At 41.7% G+C, this 22,357-nt stretch overlaps 1 protein-coding gene across 2 annotated transcripts in view; it reads right to left on the bottom strand.

Moving 5' to 3' along the window:
* The window catches only part of ipo11 (importin 11), a 162,627-nt gene that overhangs the window by 35,394 nt on the left and 104,876 nt on the right, over positions 1 to 22,357 (bottom strand). For both annotated transcript variants that reach the window (XM_080765089.1, XM_080765088.1), the window contains exons 23-29: positions 21,421 to 21,500; positions 21,181 to 21,261; positions 13,362 to 13,457; positions 12,810 to 12,923; positions 9,584 to 9,705; positions 7,671 to 7,766; positions 4,854 to 4,938 (exon numbers count right to left, since the gene is read on the bottom strand). In XM_080765089.1, coding sequence (XP_080621215.1) covers positions 4,854 to 4,938; positions 7,671 to 7,766; positions 9,584 to 9,705; positions 12,810 to 12,923; positions 13,362 to 13,457; positions 21,181 to 21,261; positions 21,421 to 21,500 — 674 coding nt within the window. The remainder of the gene's footprint in view (positions 1 to 4,853; positions 4,939 to 7,670; positions 7,767 to 9,583; positions 9,706 to 12,809; positions 12,924 to 13,361; positions 13,458 to 21,180; positions 21,262 to 21,420; positions 21,501 to 22,357) is intronic.

Raw genomic sequence — 22,357 nt, forward strand, 5'->3', positions numbered from 1 at the left:
GAGAAAGAAATAGTCCGCAACACTGGTAAGGAATAACTCAGCTCGACAGGTTTATTAACTCAACGTTTGGATCACTGGGATCTTCTTCAGGAATCGAAACGTTGTATTAATAAACCAGTGGAGATGAGTTATTCCTTACTCTATTTCTGTATAGCATAATCATCAATATTAAAAACAAAACAAAAAGGTTTTAAATATTTCACTTCATGCGCACACATTTTCTGATTTTCTGCACGACTGATCCCCGAGAGCTGCCCACAAACATAACAGAAAAGTACTGCAATATAGTGACACAAAGCAGCTCACTTGGGGTATAATGTGGTTTTGCACTGGTGCTAGTTTTCATAATTTATTTAACATTGATACAGATCAAAGCAAGCCCAACATAGTTTAGCAAAAGAAAAATAAAGAAATGTACCCGTGGTGTGAAAATGATGAACATACCTGTTTTATTTTTAAATATAATTTATATATTAAAAACCACTTCATCAAACAGACTGCTAAATTCCTAGCTCTGTTGGAAATCTTTGAACAATAAACGATTATGGAGAGTTAATGGTATTGCTGGCAGGTATTTGTCTTAATATAAATAGCCAATCATTATGTTTTTATGGCTCCCAGAGAGGTTCTAGTAAGATTATGTTCCTACTTTCCTACTACCTAGCCCTACAGGGAAAGAACTGCTCAAATACCATGTATTACTGTACGGTATGTGTGCATCCTAGGGGTCTAACGATACATTTATTACTGTACGGTATGTGTGCATCCTAGGGGTCTAACGATACATTTATTACTGTACGGTATGTGTGCATCCTAGGGGTCTAACGATACATTTATTACTGTACGGTATGTGTGCATCCTAGGGGTCTAACGATACATTTATTACTGTACGGTATGTGTGCATCCTAGGGGTCTAACGATACATTTATTACTGTACGGTATGTGTGCATCCTAGGGGTCTAACGATACATTTGAACAGCGATGCAATGCATATTACGATAGATGATTGACGATACGATACATGGACGATATTGGTTCATTATGGCGATACGATACAATGATTTAAACTCGATACAGTAACTATTTAGTAAAGACATTTAATATGGGATGTGGATGCAGTGCATCCACATCCCATATTAAGACCCAGCACTTCTAGAATTAATTAATTTGTTAGAGAACTGAAAACAGTAGCTTTAAAGAACAGAAAGATTGTTATGCGAGTGTAATCATCAGAGCACCACATACAGTACAGTTGATGATAAAAAGTGCAGGCAGGGAGAGTCAGGAAGAGAGAGATCAATTGAGACAGTAAAGCACAACCACAATGGCTAGCACAGTACCCTTTCATAAAAATAAAAAGAATCCCTAATGATCATCACATACACAGGCATTAATGCAACCACATGAAATTTTTACATACACACACATTTTATCGCAATCTAGAGCCCGGCCTGTTTATAGGCAGGAGGTTCAGGGAAGGCAGACAGCTGCAGCCCACAATTGATAAGAGAAATCGAGGCCTTTTCTTTTACTTACCCCGGGCAATTAGGCAACAGTAAATGCTAGGTACCCAGAGACCAGTTATAATGGAATGGAACGATTGGGTTAAATCAAGTGTGGATGTCTTAACAATTAAGGTTCATCTGAGGGACAGACCCAAGATGTCTTTGTTAATCACCTTAGGAATAATAGGAAATAAATACACATTCCACTCATATACTGCTGAGTGAGTTACAACAATGATGAAGCATGATATTGCGTAGATTTGTGTGCAAAGCCATAACATTGCTTGTGTCTTGTGTTGTTTGAAGGTAATACACATACAGAATAACTATCCACTATTTCACTTCCTAAGTGAAATAGGTCTAACCTGACTTAACACTAATGGGTTCACGCAACTGTGGTAGTATGGGTGTGGGACATCGACTTCTTGATGGAAGGACACCGGACACAAGGTGAGATTTCAGGACTTTCCTGCGTGATTCGGGACATATTATCGACCAGTTACTACTCTTGTTATTGCTCCTCTATTTATTTACTAAAGATTGTGGGTGAGGTTCTGAATGGGTTTTGCAGAACATTGTAATATATGAAATTACGAAATAACAGAAAACCATATTCCATCAAATTGTATCAAAAACATGTCATGAATCATATAAAATAATTAATAATAGAGGAAAATGTATCTATCATTCATTAGCATTCTATCTGCCCTTTCTCTCATACAAATTTATCTCGTCCTAGATGATCTCTCCCACTGACTGTACTATATCACTTTGAGGTCCAATTAAAATGGGATGAAAGCTGAAATTGAAAGAAACAGCTTCAAACTCTGATGTTAAAGTTGTCAGGTCTAGTGTTAACCTGGGCTGTATGCTAGAGTAAAAATAGTGAATAACTCAGACAGCTTCTCAAAACATTGGTAAAAAAATACCAAAAATACAAAATACCAAAATAATCAAATATTTGAATGTAGTTGCCAGTAGTATTATGGGTGCTAGAGTAACCCAGGCGATCTCTCTTCACCTTACAGGTCTGAGAGTGTACAAATGGAACCAAATTCAAGTCCATTAGGTTCAATTTGTACACTTTAGTTTAATTCAGGTTTATGGGGGTCCTTAAAAAATAAAATAATAATAATACGTTTGAGTGCACTAGGGGTGCACGATTATGACATTATGATCAATATCCGATCTCCGATTATTTGCAGGGTATCTGCCGATTCTGACCGATTCCGATATATACAGAGGACCACAATGGAAACAAGCCTCCTAGGCCCTAGGGGCTTGGCCAAAAGCCTGTTAATAAATTAGTCAATCAATAAATAGTTGTTCTAGACTAGAGGTACTAGACTTTTGATTTATATTGAACTCATTGATTCATTTATACATTTTTAATTTAGTTTTGCTGGTGAAAACCGATTAAATTATCTGGATTATTTTGAGATCGATACGATACCGATATGGCATTTTCATGGCCGATTCCGATTATGCTACATCTAGAGTATGTATGAAAAGGCCATAAGGTGATAAGGCCGTAAATTGTCGGCATTTAACCTGTTTTAAAGCGCACACTGCCAAGGATGTATGTTGACAGAAATTGTGTTTTTTTTTTTTTTTTTTTTTTTTTTAACACTAGATTTACACCACCGTTGCATTTTCAATGGACCATAACACAGGAACGCATGGACTTTAAAGGTAAGGGGAAAAAAAACAATAAGATGGCAGTGAGTGGTAATTTAGGTATTTAACCAAATCCAAGCCATCCATGAGATATCTCGAGGAACGCTGTTATTACCATCTGGGCCATCCACGAGAAACACAAGATTCGATTAAAAATATATATTATTGTTAACTTTTTTCCGCTTATGTGATAAATGAGAACCGACTTTAGGAGCAGACAGGACACACAGCCGAGGCAGATGGAGGCAACTATTCATCAAGAGACAGGGATTGTGTGCAGGAATAAACAGTGCCCTCTGTCAGTTGGCAGCTCTTGAAGACACATGCACATTATGCCCAATTGCAACCACAGAACCATGACCACACGCTATGAGCTCACTAACCTAAGACTACAAAGATTATGGGAGCCAAATTGGAGCTAATGATTGTGAGATCTCTCCTCTCAATAACACTCTCTTCTAACAGAAATTAATTTACATGTAAGCATAACTAACACACACAAGCACACACACACACACACACACACACACACACAATGTCTTCATCAGGAAACAAAGGCAGATTCAAGAGTATACAGAGACACTGTACACTGCCATTCCTCTCCATGTCTGGACACCTGAGACGACAATGCACGCACACACATGTATGCATGCATGTACAGTTTAGTGTAGGAAATGAGAATCAATTAGCTAGGTCCCCTGCTCAGACCCACCTGTGGATCCCCAACAACAGCCCTGATTACCCCATAATGACTTGTACCACGCTCATGTTATATAGCACATATCTTCTATCAATTATTTGGGGTTTCAACCATATATGTACTGGCTGGCTTGGCCATACTGATACTGACCTATTCATTGCAAACAGACCACTAGGATGCGAGCTTCTATACTGTAAGTACCCCAACTAGCATCACCACCTGGTATGGCAACTGAACAGCAAAGCAATAGAGGGTTGTGAGCTTCCCTCCATTCAAGACATGATCCACCTATAGCCTTCCCAACCACAGACTATTACAGATGATACATGATCCTATAGCCTTCCCAACCACAGATTATTACAGATGCTGGTGGCTTCGTAGCCACAGAACCAAGGGCAGTAGATTGCTAAACAGGTACTTCCTCCGGACAATCAGGCTCATGAAAGAACAAGCCAGAAAAAAAAAGAAAGCTTGGGAGACCTTGATACCGCCCTTGCACACAGCATATTTTAAGAGCTAAGACCAACGGTCAAACTGATTTTAATGCTGCTGCTATTCTTTGATTATTACTTTGAGGGGAGTGGCAAGGAAATAAAGTGAGTAACAAAATCACACCTGTGTGAAGTGAGTGGTGCAACTCCTTGTGGGGGTCCCCGGAACTTCCAGACCCACAGGAACAAGCCCAGGGTGCCACCCCTGTTCCGGCGAGCCGCCCGTGTCCAAAACGGTCGAGAAATTACAGCGTTATCGTGTGGGGGTCCCCGGACCACTGTGTGTGTGTGTGTGTGTGTGTGTGTGTGTGTGTGTGTGTGTGTTAGGCTGCGCAACTGTGACACTTGGTTGTGAAAACCAACCAAACGCTATTTTCGTGCTCGGACAGACCCAGCAAGCCAGGGATGCAGGGAAAAAAAGAAGGAGCTACCGAAAAAAGGGGATTAATGATTTGCAAGAAAGATTTAGCCTGAACTCACCAATTTCTTCCTCTTGTCCTGTTCCGTCGGTGGCTCCTCATCATCGCTTAGCTTGGGTTCCTCAAAATGGCTTATCAGCATGCAGCTGCAAACACAACAACCAAAGCATTCAATCTAACATGAATCCCTTCCCACAACCCTGCACAGCATCGAACAGTAGGCCTGTCACTATTATCGCCTAATCACAATTATTTGATATAATAATATTTTTTGCATAACTGTCATAATGATTTCCACTCATACACTGCCAAGGATTACTTTTTTCCCCAAAATGGCGTTTTCTGCCAAGGAGGACTTTTTTTTAAATTATTATTATTTATGCCACAATTTTGTAACCCATTTTTTCACCCAGTTTATTATCTAATGTAATCCTGGGCTCTACACTCCCTCCGCCAACCTGGGGAGCGCAATGGACTGACATCATGCTTCCATGTGTCCAAGCCGCTTCTTTTCACCTGATCCCCTCCATCAGGCTGGCCAGGGGGAGGCAGTTTAGAGACCAGGATTACTGCCTGTTTTTTGTGAGTGTACTACCCTAGGGGACACGGGGAGAACATGCAAACTCCACACAGAAAGGCCCTTTTACCAACCCCACCCAGGGTATGGGCAAAGATGACGTGGAGGAGAGAACACACCCCCAGCGTTAATGGAACCCAGGACCTTCTAGCTGTGAGGCCACAGCGTTACCGACGGCACAACCATGCCCCCCAGGACGACTTTTATGACTGTCCCACAGGACACGGAGCTAGACACCATTGAAAAATTACTTATTTTTTTACAGTGTTTTTCAACAAGGCATGCTGTTCTCGAACAGCAACAACTCTGGAACACAAGGTCACACCTGTAGTTTTTCCTTTTTTAATTAATTATTTTGTCTTTAATAGCCTTATGTAAAGCAATTTGAAATTACTTTGTATGAAATCTGTTACACAGATAAATTAGCCTTGTCTAAAATTATGGCTAAGAGCGGAAAAAGTACCACACCATGTTTTAATTAATAATAATATTATTATCTCAAATTTGATTTATATAGCACTTTTGTAAGCACCCAAAGTTGCTTTTAAAGTTGCTTTTGGTGGAGGGAGGAAACAAAAAAAAACACACAAAAAAGTATTAGGAAAAAACACAATTAGTCATGTAAATTTACAATGGCATTTAGCAGACACTCTTAACCCAGAGCGTGTATATAATGAAACTATGCGTATACACTATAGTATACACTAGTGCTATGTCTACATAAAGTGCTATTTAAGTTACATAACTTGAGCCTACGCATACACCTGTATGTCGTTAAGGCTAGGACAAGTGCTATGGGCTAAGATGGAGTCTGAAGAGGTGAGTTTTCAGACTACGGCGGAAGATTATTGTCAATAGAGTAAAATCTATAAAGAACAGTAGAACAATAGGACAAGGTGGTGCAGTTAGCTGGGGAAACCAATTTTGAAGAGGTTTTGAGAGGATGGATGGTCTTTTTAATGTGGTTAGAGTGCATTCCATAGGGAGTTTTTCCCCCCCGCTCTCAATCATACAGACGGAACAATGGTGAATGTTTTACACAGTATGACTCATACACACAATAGAGGATCATAAGTCATCAGGGGAGTAAAACTCTCATCTGTGCACAATGCCACACTAAATGTATTCACAAAAAACGTGTTCACATAAACATATCTGCTGGCATTGTATGATGAACTATGCAAATGCCCTCATATATGCAAGAACACGCAGTCAGAGGATGCCTGCAGATGATAAAATACAGAGAGAGAGTAGAGATTTAAAATGTGGAACCGACTCAGCGAGCCTGATTTCCAGGGGCAGCGCATTCCAAAGGGTGGAGGCCCTAAAGGTAAAAGCCATGCGACCAGTTGAGTTCAGGGGCCCCTTTGGTAAGGTTAGGAGTGCCTTATTGGAGGATCTCAGACTGCTGGTTGGTATGTAGGGGCCTAGTAGGTCTGAGATATAGGCTGGAGCAAGACCTAGCCTGGCTTTAACTGTGGTGAGTAATATTTTAAAATGTATTCGAAATTCAACTGGCAGCCAGTGCAGGGATGCTAAGATGGGTGTGATGTGATCATATTTTCTTGAACCAGTTAAGAGACGGGCAGCAGCATTTTGGACTAACTGGAGACTGTGGATGGGTTTTTTTTTAGAGAGAGTTACAGTAGTCTAGGCGGGAGAAGATGAAGGCATTAACTACTTTTGTCAGGTGGTCAGGAATGATTTGATTTTAGAAATATTTTTGAGGTGGTAGAATAAAGATTGGCCTACGTTTCTGACAGTGGGTTAAAAAGAAGTCTCGTGTGAATGGCGATGACTCAGTGCAGTTAAACATGTGGTCTGATTGGGTGTGTTGAACTGGTGTTATTTCTGAGTGAAAGATACGAGAAAGCTTGGACAAAGCAGCTTCGAAGATTGGGTGGGGAGGCATGTGTTACAGTTGCGTCCATGTCTCATCCCAAAGAGAGCCAGTGTCCTCTGTGCCATTTCACACACCATTACTCTGTCAGATTGTCAGAGCCAGCAAAATGTGTCCTGTCAAACTCAACCCACTCACCCTGACTGACCCGTCTCCACCTGCAATCACAATGTTCTTGTGATTTAAGTTTTGATGATTTCCATCTCCCCGCTGCTCATCTTCTAACGGCATCACACACACTTCCAACGTTCAATATGCTGTCCTAGTTGTGCTTTGTTTGTTTACTTGCTTGCTTGTTAGTTTTACTTCTAAACACTTGTCTGATGCAGGTGTTGAATTGGCTGATGTCTGCTACATAGTTCTGCAACTGTGGTTTGTAATTAACAGCATGCTGGACTTACTCTTTAAAGGTGGCTGAGTCTGTGTCTTCCGTCATCACGTCATGCAACGCCTCCACACAGATGTTGATGATACCACAGAATTTGTCCTGGATCACACTGACGAGACAGACAACATGGATATGTTACCAGCCGGATTGGATTATATTTAATTTATTGATCTCAGTGGAGAAAAATCAAGAGTTATGGTAGTCAAGATAGATAGTACATAATAGGTTAATAAAAAACAAAACAAAAAAATGCATAGAAGGATCAGGTTAAAAATGAAAAACACACCATTGAAAGTGTGTTTTTAAGTCCCTGATCCCCACCACCAGAGGTGATGGGGATGACATGATCCTACCAGCTGAGGCGGGAGGAGTAGGACAAAGGCTCTACGTCTACGGTGGGGACTTCTCACTGCCACGTGAGTCAGTAGTAGGATACAATAGAGGTGACAACACAGAATGTGTGTGGAGAGGACCAACATACACCCTATGGTGTACTACCATAGGGGACACAGGGAGAACATGCAAACTCCACACAGAAAGGCCCTTTCGCCAACCCCACCTAGGGTATGGACGCGGAGGAACACACCACCCACAGAGTTCCCAGCAGGAATCGAACCCGGGACCTTCTAGCTGTGAGGTGACAGTGCTACCGCGGCGCCCGTGCCCCCTTCATATTTATTTTACGGTAAGATGATGCGTGGTAACACATCATCTCTGGCACGCCTGCAACTTTTCAGTAATGCATCACCACCTGTTAATACCCAGAGAATGTAATACGCACCGCTGAGCACCTCTGCTCTGCCCACCAATCTCCTGATAATACGGCTGCCGACCTTGAAGCCATGGCAACCACAGCATGTGTGTCATATTAAAGATCCCTTATTGCGTGGGAGGACGCGCATGTCAATCCTAATTCCATCCAGCCCAAAGCTTCTCCTCCCTTTACTGTCCAATAGGTACGTACTGTACGTACAGTAGCACCCCTCAGTTAATCTTCAGAGACACAGAATGCACAAACTTCTCGCCAGATTCAACTACTGTTATGTGCACACGGCCAGTGTCAAGATGTATTACTTATTTACTTTGTGCTGGAAAAGCCATAGTTTTCAGTCACCTTCTGTGACTGAATCAAACGGTAGAAACTATAGTAAAAAGGAAAGAAGAGAAGAGAAAACAGCCACTTGAAGTCCATTCCCTGTCTCTAATGCCACTGTCAGAAATAATACTGAAACACCAAAAGGATGATCTTACAGTACTTGACATTATGGCTTCCTGATTTCCCCACTCCTTCAGTAAGTAGTAAATGGGTTTGATGTGTTATTAATAGCACAGTACATTTATCTTAAAACATGTTGCCAGGAAAGAAATGTTGGTGGTGTAAATATGCAAATGTGCCATGTAATTATCTGAAATGTCATCAAAGGATCTGAAATGGAAGATGCACGTAAAGTGGATTTTATTCATCACGTGGATCATTAAGCAGTGAGTGACAGAGAGAGAGAGAGAGAGAGAGAGAGAGAGAGAGAGAGAGAGAGAGAGAGAGAGAGAGAGAGCTCACAGTGACATCTTGTGAATTTGTCGCTTTTCAGCGAAGAAGTTTGGCAGAAGTAAATACCAGTGGACCTACTATCAAAAGTGTAGCAACTCATAGCCGGGGTACTCATGCACATAGTGGCATGAGCTGCGAATGTGCTACCTTTATAGGGACAGAGACATACCTGTACCTGTACGTACATACAGACAAACCTTGTTCTAGATGGTTAAGAATTGTTGAAGTTCATACAGTTTTACAGTACACATATACAGTCACTCATAAAGGTCCTTCACTTTCCTACAACCTAGAAATCTTGTCATGCGACCTCTACCATCCCCCCAGCCCACCTACTGTATATACCAGGCCCTCTAGATATTAAAAGTAGGCATTACCTGTTGTCAGAAGGTAGGAGGGAGAGGAGGGCCAGGGAAGACAGCTTCCTTCTCTCTGGCTGAGTGATGTTGTCCATGCGGTCCACCCACATCTCTATCACGCTACCCAACAACTGGTCCATCTGGAACAGTCGGGTAGGTCAGTGGGGTTTGATGCGAGACAGTGAACGTGTGAAAAGAAAGACAGTAAGGGACAAGCAGTGGAGCAGTGGAGAGTGAACGTGTGGAAAGAAAGACAGACAGTAAGGGACAAGCAGTGGAGCAGAGGAGAGTGAACGTGTGAAAGAAAGACAGTAAGGGACAAGCAGTGGAGCAGAGGAGAGTGAACGTGTGGAAAGAAAGACAGTAAGGGACAAGCAGTGGAGCAGATGAGAATGAACGTGTGGAAAAGACAGACAGTAAGGGACAAGCAGTGGAGCAGAGGAGAGTGAACGTGTGGAAAGACAGACAGTAAGGGACAAGCAGTGGAGCAGAGGAGAGTGAACGTGTGGAAAAGACAGACAGTAAGGGACAAGCAGTGGAGCAGAGGAGAGTGAACGTGTGGAAAAGACAGACAGTAAGGGACAAGCAGTGGAGCAGAGGAGAGTGAACGTGTGGAAAAGAAAGACAGTAAGGGACAAGCAGTTGGAGCAGAGGAGAGTGAATGAGATAAAACGTAAGCAAGCAGAGAGAGAGAATCATTAACAGATACAGTAGCTGTGGAGCAGTATTTCAGTAAGCTAATGACTGACTGTGGACTCATAAGCTCGTAAGATAATGGCTGCAATGCTCTTCCCCAAACACGTGTCAGCTCCTGATCTGAAATTCTGCTCCTATATTTACTCTAGTTTTACAGTGAGGTTAGCCAACTTTATATTCTTTTTGGCATTAGACACAACCAGTAAAGCAAGAGCGGGTCATTTGTCCGTCATTGGAACGCTTGCTCACATTTTATGTCAATTAGTGCTTTTCCACAGCAATATAGAATGGCAATAGATGATAACTGCTCCAATTGCATTTCCATTTGGTTCACTTTGGTACAGAACAACTGTTTAAACGGTGCCAATTCTTAGATGATGATGATTATAATTATAATTAATATATTTTTATTTTATTATTATTTTATTTTTTTAATTGTACAGTTCACTGACTGTGCTAAACATGGCCAAAGTGTGTCTGTGTGAGGGCTTAAATATGTAAGTATGAAATAATTGGAACAGTAGGGAACCACAATGACCTGTGAGTTAACAAACAAGAGTCTGCTCCAAATGCATGACTGATGATGTTATTTACTACTGCTGGACAGTCGTGATGAGACCAAATATTTACAAATCCTCAACTACCGGTATGCATAGAAGACTACAGTCATTTCCACCTGTAGGCAGTAGACGCTCATTCAAGTATTAGCTATAAAAGTTCTCAGCTCTGAGCTCAACAATATCCACGCTCTCTGATAACAATCTGTCAATACAACTGGGAAAAATTGCGTCTAAAGTCAACGTCAGTAAGTCTGAAGACTTTACGGTCACAACTGGTAACCATGTAATCGCAATGAAAGAAAAGGTAACCTAATCGGGGCCAGGTATTTTTCGGTCTTATTTGAGTTGTCCCTGTTGAGCACCGAGCTCTTCTACCTTCAACTGGCTGAAGCGTGTTGGGACTCTTTGTAGCTGTCAAACGACTTCACTAGAGTGAGTGATGGCCATGGGCATAACACTGGAAGGAGCACTAGAGTGAGTGATGCCCATGGGCATAACACTGGAAGGAGATCATCTGTATCCAATCAATCAATCAATGGTTCAGACAAATTGTGTGAACTGACATGGATCAGCACGCAGCACCTTCACTATTTCAGTGTGAAACTGGGCCCAATCAATCATTTGTATATTATTTCCCCATCGTCTGTTATATACAAAGACCTTATCCACAACTTGTGACAGCAAGGCAAATTGTCTTATCCACAACTTGTGACAGCAAGGCAGAAAATAGCTTTCAAATCATGTGTCATACACCAATATCTGAAAATAGAGGAAGATATACATATTTGAATGTCTTTAAAACAAGAAGCTGAGAAAAAGCCTGTCAAAGATCTGTTGTCTCAAACCTCTTTAACCTCTTTAAATGCTGACGAATGCCAGAAGGGTTGATGGCTGTGACTGGCTGACACGCTGAAAACTGCTGCTGAAGGAAATTAAAGACTTAATTTTTTAAATGTTCCTTGATCTTACACCTCTCACAGCAGTTGCAAGTTGAAGGACTAATTATAAGTATTTTGTGATCCTAAAACTGCAGTTTGTTATATTCAGCAGATTCTTGTCAAATTGTCACATTTTGTGGCACATCAAACACTGTTGTTGCTGGAAACTGTTGAGATAGTCAATTATTTGTATAATTATGTGTACTAGTCCTTACCCGTTCAAAGATAGATCATAGCCTATTATTGAACCCGCCGCTGCTCTGCGTGTTACGCAGCTGTGTGAAGTTGTGGCATTCGGTGACCTGCGTAATGGAGGCGACGTGAGGTAACTGAATTCGATAGGCAACCAACCTGGGGCGACAGGGCCATCTCATTTGCCACCCCCACTCTCTGGAACCCAACCCACAACAATGCAGCCCCCACCGTAACTTTTGTGTTCTTATTTTTCACCATATTTCTTTAACATTGTTTTTTTTCCTGTGAAGCACTTGAACTGCACTTGTTGTCTGAATTGCGCTATATAAATCAAGCTTGTTTGAAAATGAAGCTCGATTGATCTTCAAAACCGCCCTCAAAAGCCCACCTCTTCAGACTCACCTTCCCCAGCCAATTCTGTCTTTTCACCTCTCTATTTTTAACTGCTTTTAGTTTCCTTCTTTAGCCCGTTTCTTTTAAATATTTAAAAATATTTGTTTTGCTTTAATAAAGTCGTTTTGTTTTGTCTTTTTGGACCTACAGTATAAAGGTGCTTTATAAGTTTTATGTATTATTAGAATGACAAGGTTAATGCCATTGTTGATTGGTTCATGATGTGAAATCTCTCTGATTGGTTCACACACTACTTTGGTCTGATTTGAGGATATAAAATGGTGCCATGTTTCTCTCACATAAAATCCGTCTATGATCACTATCATTCTTAAATATATATTGACCAAAAATCTGTGCTAAAATGGGATGTTAACCGATTCCCTGCCAAGGAACACACTTTAAAAGAGCTTTTAAGAGCGAAAGAAATAAATGGGTGAATGTCATGTTACTGATGAGTCTTACCTCCTGGTTGCACTCAGAGGCCATCTGCGTGAGCAGAGAGGAGAAAAAGCTGGAGTTCTGGAGCAGGACTCGACCCAAGATACCTAGGTAGGTGGACATCACCACCGGGTACCTCTGAAAAACACAAACACACAGACCTTTTACAGAGAGAACATGCCAGGAGTAATGACAAAAATTAGGAGCCGGTCAATCAATAATAATATACATATATGTATCTAAAACAGAGGAGGACAAATGGGTGATTTTGACAAAGACCTGGCCTCCGTAACTGTATTGAGATTATGAATTTATTTTCTCTTTTTTCATATAAGTGTATATTTGTAAGTCATTAAATTGAATGGTATGTTATGAAACTTTTGAATTACGTCATGAATTGAAAATGGAGGACCGTTTTCTGGATCTATCAAGTAACAGTTTTTGTATTGACCTGTACTTTTGTTTGAAATGTACCCATTCTGCATACTGTGAAATACAATCAATCAATCAGTCAATCTAGCTAAACCAGTTCATTGTTGTAAAGAAACGTGAAACACAGACATGTTATAAACATACTTCTCCATCCACAATGCCTCTGAAGACAGCAGGCAGCAGGGGTTGGAACATGTGGGCACCCAGTATGGGGCTAACCTTTAGCGCTATCTCCACCACCTAGAAGACAGCAAGTTGGTATAACAATGGTTGGTACAGTATAACACCTTTAAAGAGTTAAACAGATGAATGAACCAACGAGGGGAAGTGAAAACAAAAAGTGAGGCCATGCAGTTGAGCCAGGAAAAAAAGAGAGAAAGAAACAGTAAAAAAAAACTAAAAAAAATGAAACAAAATGTGTCAGAGATTATGTTAAACTAGAAGGATGCTATTTGAGGAAGAAAAGTGTCAGAGGACAAGTTTCATGTAAAATCCTGCATGTGTTCAATTGACTCTGAAAGTGTAGAAATGTAACCAAAAATAAAATAATAATGGACAGTGGACACTTATGGGTCCACCGTACATTACCTATTTGCTCTCTGGAGAGTAGGAAACATCCTTCCTCTAACTGAAGGACTAACCTACTCTCCATTTACAGTAAACTACACACTATGATATGTCGACTCTTTCTCCCAAACAAACAATATAAAGGCAACATGCAGGTGACACAAGATTAGATTAATTCACGTGGGGAAAAACAACAACTGTGAGTGAGGGCGACATCATAGGATGCATCCTCCTATTTCCGAAAGGAAAAAGGTCACTCCTGATTGGCAGTCAACAAGCCAATTAACGCGGTGAGACGTCTCTGTGTGCTGGCATTAGCTAAAGAGACAGCTGGACCCTGTGCACTCCCCTTCCAGCCATTATTAACACATGGAAGCATGTCTGGCATAAGGATGTCAAAGCAGGGTGTCCCAGGCACTTTCAGTTTAATCATTTCATTTTAACCTACTTTATGTTTAACATAAAGAGGTAAAATATTGCCTTTGCCATGATAAAAATGCAATACTGCACATACTCTTCTACGTCGTCGTGGTCAGGTAGATATTAGATTTTTTTTGTAATACACGAGATCGATATTCATTCATTACCATATTATTTTATTTAGCCTGCAGTCTTGACATTGAACGCAACCATACTGACACGACACCTGCGATTTTACAGAGCTATTATGAAGTCTGAATAAATATAAAAGTTATTGCACGGGAGACACGTGTGTGTGTGTGTGTGTGTGTGTGTGTGTGTGTGTGTGTGATTTGTAAGTGACTACAACATGCATTGATACAACTTTAATTTGTTGAATTTAGAAAAATGTTTTGTTTTACTCCCCTATCTATATCAAGTTTACCCTGTATGGTGACTCTCCCACATTTTGTTTACGTTGGCTCCGTGTGCATCTTTAGGGTCTTTTTAGTGTGCGGGAGCACTCAGCAGCAGGACGCTGTGCGTAACGACCATGATCATCACAGTGATATCACATCAGACGTCGTAGAGTGGAGAATGGAGATCATAAGACAAATGATGATGATGATGATGATGCCAACAGCAGCAGGCAGTTAAAAGGACCGTTGAATGTATGTGTGTGCAAAAAGAACAGAACTACAAGCCAACAATGCGACACCATGCCAGCAGAGAGAGAGAGCGGGAAAGAGAGAGAGATGGGGGGGGGGGGGGGGGGGGGAAGACCCAAGAAAGAGCAGAGCACATAAAAATACATATAAACACATTCTTCGGCCAAATCTCATTTGAAAAAATATTTAGAGTATAATGAAAGTAATGTTTATACCATCGGAATCTTACACAGATGTTCCAGATTAAAGTAATTAGCCTGCAGCTGTGCAACATCCACAGAGCAAGTCTGAAGAGTTCAAACCATAACATGACAACATGATGTGGATCTTCATTCTTCAGCCAAAATGTTATGGTTAGGCATTCACGCCTTTTCTGCATTCTGTTTTAAACCCCTGGATTAATTCTTCAAAATAATGACCTAATCAGAGGCAGAGAGATAGAGCATGCTATTTGTGGTCGCGTGACCATGATAGGATCTGTAACTGACGGTGAATGGAACACACACTCATGCATACGGACATACACACCCAGAGGCGGAAAGTTCTTATAACGGCAGGGGGTTCAAGCACCCCCCCCCCCCCCCCCCCCCAGCGGTGGAAAAAAAACGAGTTTTGTTTTTTCGAACAAAAGCCACCTTATTAGCATTTGAATGCGGCATGCGCGGCGGCCCAACACCTATCTTGTAACCCCTCGTAAAGGTATGTCACTTGTGACTACGTGTATGACAACATGACCACTGGGGAGGGGACATTTCAGTGGACAGTCAGTGGGTGCATAATTTACTGCAGTGCATATAGATATATTTTGCCAAAATGCAGTGGGTTCAGTCGCGCCTTTGCCAAAATGCCAGGGGGTTCAATCGCGCCTCTGAACCCACGGAGTTTCCGCCACTGTACACACCTATACTCATACGTACATAGACACATAGGGACACACACGGCCAATCATAGGAGCATTGTCACCGCTCAAAAAGTATAGGCCTTAAATGGTTCAAATAAAGCTTGAAAGGGGGAGAACCCTGGCATGATGGATCATTTTCCACAGTGCTACAGTACACGCAAGGCGAACTGTGCCTGAGGCAATGAAAGGACAGAGTAAAACTGCTAAGAATTGCTACACGTATGCGCGTGTGTGTGTGTGTGTGTGTGTGTGTGTGTGTACACTTTACATGATCTCCCTTGAGCAGCAAATGAACACAGTGATTGCCCTGATCCTATTGTCCCTGGGGTGACGGGGTGTGCGTGTGCCTCATGGTAAGCTGCTGTGTTTCTAGGCTGTTGTAAGTTGGATGTGTTGTTCTGGTTCTCCTCTGCACAAAGAGGATTAGAGGATGCCAGATGTGCAGTGATGCCTTGGAGCCTTACAAGGCCCACACCTCAGAGGACTGAGGACTCTGTACGCATACAACTGCTGAAAGACACACGCATGCACGTACCCGTGAACGCACACAGGCAAACTGTCTGTACTCTGGAAAAGGGTGCATTTCGTGTATGGATATACATATACAGTACATATAGATTGCACAACTTGTGAATTGAAACCTGGCAAAGGCCCAGTACCCCAGGGCCATGATGAAAACAAATTGCCATAATCACAGGCAACTAGCTTTTACAAATAGCCTGGAACTCTCTGAGGTTACATTTTGCTCAGCTCAGCATCATATACAAAAGTGAACACAGTTTGACTAATATCACTGCGTAGATTATAGATATTAGTCTGGAATCTCTGTGTGGAACCTGCATTCCATTAAAATAAATTCCTCTGGTGATAAACCTGCCACAAATGTTGTACCTGATTGGTTCCTCACTACTTTGTAGGGAGTGGAGTGCAATCACAACTTCAACAGTGCCAGACCAAATTTGCCAATGGGCTTTTTTTCCCTCATTTGCTATGGCAGATTTGTCTGGTTTCCAGGCTAAACACAGTTCACATCTACAGTAGGGTAATGGCAGTCATATAGGCTCACCCTGTAGTGCAGGGATACTCAAATACATACATACAAAAATGGCCAGCTGATAAAATGACAACATTAATGATACAAGTGCAATGTGCATTCTTTTATGGCTTGACCTTCCATTTCTACTCTGTCAATGACACAATTTGTAATCAAAGTAATTTGCTACAATTTCTCTCTTTTGAATAATTCTGTGCAAATTATAGCTAATTCAACACAAACACTGTTTCCATAAAACAAACATTACATTTGTCTGCCTGCTGGCCCAAAATCTGTATTGGCAGATACTCAAAATCAATCGGATCAGAACAAAAAAAAGTGACATCCCTACAGTGCTGCAAATATGTTGTTTTCCTCCATTTATATGAAGAAAGAGAAATAATACAGTACACTTTCCACGGGAGCATACAATATAGTCAGTTGCCTAAGAGCCTTGCTACACATAGTGTATTACCAATGTTCTCAAGCTGTTCTGCCCCTGTCAGCCAAGATACATTGCGATATAAATTTGAGGAAAAAACGTCTGACTTTCCCACTGATGCCAGGGAACCAGAGTGTAACGATTATGGTTGCACATGCGCCCACAAATCTATCAAGTACAAATAAACTTTTTTAAATTGGGTGCACTGGTGTGACCAATTAATTTAGTGCCTCTTGTTAAAAACAGAGGCTGTGTTTACACTGTCAGACCAAAAGTGGTGACCTACTGAAAAACTTTGTTACACACAAGCAATCTGCGACTCCTAAAAAAGCAAAAACAATTGTTAATTGATGGGATGATGCTTTGAAGCAAATTAGCGTCTATGAACTGTATCTTTTAAGCGAGTAAAAAAAAGCAAACATTTGTTCATGTACTACACCACACTTCTGTACTTGAGCCTCCGGCAAAGCAGGGAACCAACTTCCCCCTCTCCTTTAGTTACTCCTCAGTCACCTTGGCACCTGATGAAGCATTGGCATGCCCAAAGACCGCTCTTGACATCAAGAAATAATTTAAAGGAACTGGCAGGGGGGAAATAACACTACCATCTCCTGCCGCAGGGTTACTTCTTCAGGCATGGGGCGTGGTACCATCGAACTTTGTGGTACCATCGTCTCCCATAGACGCCCCATGCCTGAAGAAGTAACCCTGCGGCAAAGTGAAGGTGTACTGCAACTTTCCAGACACAGGCAGAGAGTGATAACAGCCATTTATATTTGTTTAAACCAAGAACAATGTTGGTGTAAGTAGGAGATTCAATGGGCAATTCATATGTTTTATATATGCCGATTGCTAATTAAAAACTAAAAGTCAAGTCGAGATCTGAGAGCTTCCTGGTTGCCTAGGGGGCTTTTCTGCCCAGGCAGTGATAGAAGGGTAAAGGATTTCATACACTCTCTGCTCGGCTGCTTCCTTTAGCCTACTTGTAGGTTATCACTCTATTTATGTGCGTGCATAAATTTAAATGTCTAAGTTCGCCTTGGCTCGGCTTTCCCGCGCTGGCACATCCTGTCAATTCAGGTGTGGTTATTTAACTACAATATAATAACTAAACTACTAGTTGGTGTACTGTATATACAGGGCTATTTTATTCAGTACTTCTCCACCTCTGTTTCTCTGCTGTGATTTGAGTTGACTTCCTTTCGGGGTGCTGGCTCCCTGAGCCTAATTCCGATTGGCTAATGGCTAGTTCCTCCTGCACCAAAGCTCAGGGTTTGGGAGGTGTGACACTTCTCCATTTACTGTCCCTCTTCACGGCACTAAGGGAACGCAAACGCTAATTTGCAGAGACTATATAAAACATTTTAGTTAATGTTTTGCTGGCCGATGTGAATGGGGCATAAACACTACAGTGCCAGAGCTCCTATATTCCAAACTCTGCCTGGACCTGAAGGCTCTGTCAGTGGATCACTGACTTAGTGATTGAGGCAGACCCACAGGGCAGATGAGCCTCCACGCGTCCGAAACGGTAGAGAAATGACCGTGTGCCGGTCCCTCTACTGTACCCTCTACTGTACTGTACTGTACTGGCACACCCGAAATCACCATATATACAGTTAATATGTGTGTGTGTGTGTGTGTGTGTGTGTGTGTGTGTGTGTGTGTGTGTGTGTGTTAGGTTGCGCACAGGTGGTGAAAAAAAAATGCTGTTTTCGTGCTCATACCCAGACACCCAGCCACCCACACATAGCTCCGTAAGGGAGTGGTTGCACCACTAGAGGTACTAGCGCAAAAACAGTGTTAGTGAAGACAGTGTGTGTAGGACTTACATAAGATCCTCTGTCCCTCCAGGCTAAGGGATATCATGCATACGGAGTGGAACTAACCAATCAGGCTTAGGGGGTCTGTCTGGTGGATGGGCTCTACTTCAGAGCATGTTATTTGACAGCAGTTTTACGCATCGTGAACATACTTGGCCAATAAATAACAGTGACTCTGAACAGCTCACCGAATGAAGAGACATACATATGTACTTGGCACAAGCTGGTCTAAAAAGAAATACCTTGGTTTAAGAGCCCGCATAACTATAAAGACACTAGCCCTGAAACATGACTCTCGTATTCATACGAGAGTCATGACGAATCTTCACCCTATTTTTGGCACTTGCTGCATTTACAAACTAAACGTATATATAAACATTCAGATTTCAAATATAAAGTACTCACATTTTGTCTCACGGGTGTTAGCTAGTAGCAGCCCCAATCGCTAGCACTGCTGCATTCCGCGTTCTTTAATAAAAAGCATTTTTGTCCGGTCATTTCTGTGTTTTGCCCGTTTTTGCCTTCAACTTCCGCCTTTTGGAACTGCACCTCAGCGCCCCTGTCGGTTGTCACTTGCAATGATTTTCAATGCCCAAAGGAAGAAGATAAATCTGGCCGTCTGCCACGTCATGTTTTACATTTCTGCATATGTTTTAGGTTATATGATCCGTTTGTTGGTTTGTCTAATGTTTCAGTAGTTTTTACTTTCCTTAGTTTTTTTGTTTATAGATCTATTATAGATTGTTTGATTTATTATTCTTTCAGTATAGTGTGTTTTTTCAGCTTATTAGCCTACAGTTATTGAAAAGTTATTATTGATTACCGTATTGTTGTATCTATAAACAAAAAAACTAAGGAAAGTAAAAACTACTGAAACATTAGACAAACCAACAAACGGATCATATAACCTAAAACATATGCAGAAATGTAAAACATGACGTGGCAGACGGCCAGATTTATCTTCTTCCTTTGGGCATTGAAAATCATTGCAAGTGACAACCGACAGGGGCGCTGAGGTGCAGTTCCGAAAGGCGGAAGTTGAAGGCAAAACCGGCAAAAACACAGAAATGACCGGACAAAAATACTTTTTATTAAAGAACGCGGAATGCAGCAGTGCTAGCGAATGGTGCTGCTACTAGCTAACACCCGTGAGACAAAATGTGAGTAGTTTATATTTGAAATCTGAATGTTTATATATACGTTTAGTTTGTAAATGCAGAAATTGCCAAAAATAGGGTAAAGTTACTGCATGACTGTCATGATAATCATCATGGCAGTCATGTTTCAGGGCTATAAAGACACACACGCACGCACACACGCACACAGAGATGAACCATTTCTAGATTACACATTACAAGTCATGCCAGCTACACCAAATTGATGATGGCTGTTGGGGTACAGAAAGAGAGAACAGAGTGGGACTTGGAAGACAGACTGTGAGATAAAGCAGGCATTCTTTATTCACACCCTACCATGTTGAGCATTAGATGTCAGAGGACTCATTGAAGATCTAGACATTTCTGTGTCCTCGTTATTGTTATACTAGTTTCCCATGTTGTACTTAGCTGTGTATGAGCAGGGCAGACAACATTAATAAGGGGGAGGAAATCATAAATGTGTAATTTGTTTCAGAATAGTTAGCGGTAGTGAGAATAGCAAGCCTCTTGGAGACATTCAATCTGGTATCAATCAAGTGTTAATTGAGAAAATTGTCATGTCAACTCTCAGCTAATGACAAGGAGAGCAGTAGGGTAATTTTGTGTGTGTGTGTGTGTGTGTGTGTGTGTGTGTGTGTGTGTGTGTGTGTGTGTGTGTGTGTGTGTGTGTGTGTGTGTGTGCGTGCGTGTGTGTGCGTGCTTGACTGCCTGCCTGCAACCCACCCACAGTCACCCCCACTGGGGTCTACTAAACCAGTTCAACATCAAATATAAATGTATAGACCATTGTTGGGGCAAGACATGCTCAGAAAATAAATAAAGCAATGATGGTGGATGACAAGCACTGCGGATTGACAGCGAGGTATATAACAGGAGTGAGATGGAAATGGATGGAGGGAATGAGGCTAAACGAAAAAGAGATAAGATAAGCCCAAGTAAGAAAGTAATGGGGAGAAAAGGGAGGTAGAGACTGTACCTTGAGCACCTGGACCTGTCCCTCGTTGGTGATGTCTTTGAGTAGATCACAGAAAGCTCGACACAGGCCTTCTGCATAGTTCTGGAAAAACAACAACAAAGTCATACACAATCCCACTCATCTTTGATGTGTGTATTTGTGTCTGCATGAGTGTTTGCGTACAGATCCATCTGTGCCAGACGTTGTGAATTAGCATCGCTGCATCCGTTTGATTATTTTTATTCAGGCATCGTGTCTCACCTGCAGAAACTCTGTGGCAGACAAGTACATGTAGGCGTTGACGATCTGGTAGCAAGTCCTCAGGTTCTCAGAGCTCAACCCTGAAAAACAGCAACATATGCTTCACATTACTGAGAGATCTGATGGAGGTCGGGAAAGGAAGGATGGATCAAACACACACACACACACCAAAAGGAAAAGCCTATGTCACATGTGCTTACAGACAGGATCTCAGTGACGTGGTTTACAGGGCCACTCATCTCAAATACCTGTAAATGTCTCTATTATGCAAGGTCTGTGATGGCCTGATAGCATGATATGAGCAATAAACACCACTCATGTGCAAGGAAATTGGTATCAGACGTCCTGAGATCGACGTCACTGGGCAGATTCCTGCAACCTTTTGATGATTGGGCAGATCTGTTATGCAACATGGTACATCGATGGCATTGCTAGAGGTTGCTAATAACATACCATTACTGCATGACGTCACCGTTATACAATAATTGGGGACAACGTTACATTGCGTCAGCGCACACTGCTTTGGTTATGCATTGTTTTGTATATTGTACAGTATATTGTGTACTGTAATTTCCGGACTACAAGCCGCTACTTTTTCCCCATGCTTTCAACCCTGCGGCCTATACAACGGTGCGGCTAATTTATGGATTTTTACAGCCCACGGCCACTAGGGGACCTAATAAATGCATCTCTATGGCCGGCTATGGCCTCTATGCGGCTTATATATGTACACATTTGGTTTTTTCCCTAAATTTAGCTGGTGCGGCTTATATTCAGGTGCGGCTTATAGTCCGGAAATTACGGTATTTTGTTCTGTTATTACAGCTTAAGACAACGTCAGGAACACAGTCACACTTTATTACTTGCACTAAACTCTTCTTCTGTCACATGACACATCGCCCAAAGCCCCATAGTCCACACTCCACAGCGACCCTTT

Source organism: Protomyctophum bolini (assembly GCF_963924005.1).
Source record: "Protomyctophum bolini genome assembly, chromosome: 6".
Lineage (NCBI taxonomy): Eukaryota > Metazoa > Chordata > Actinopteri > Myctophiformes > Myctophidae > Protomyctophum > Protomyctophum bolini.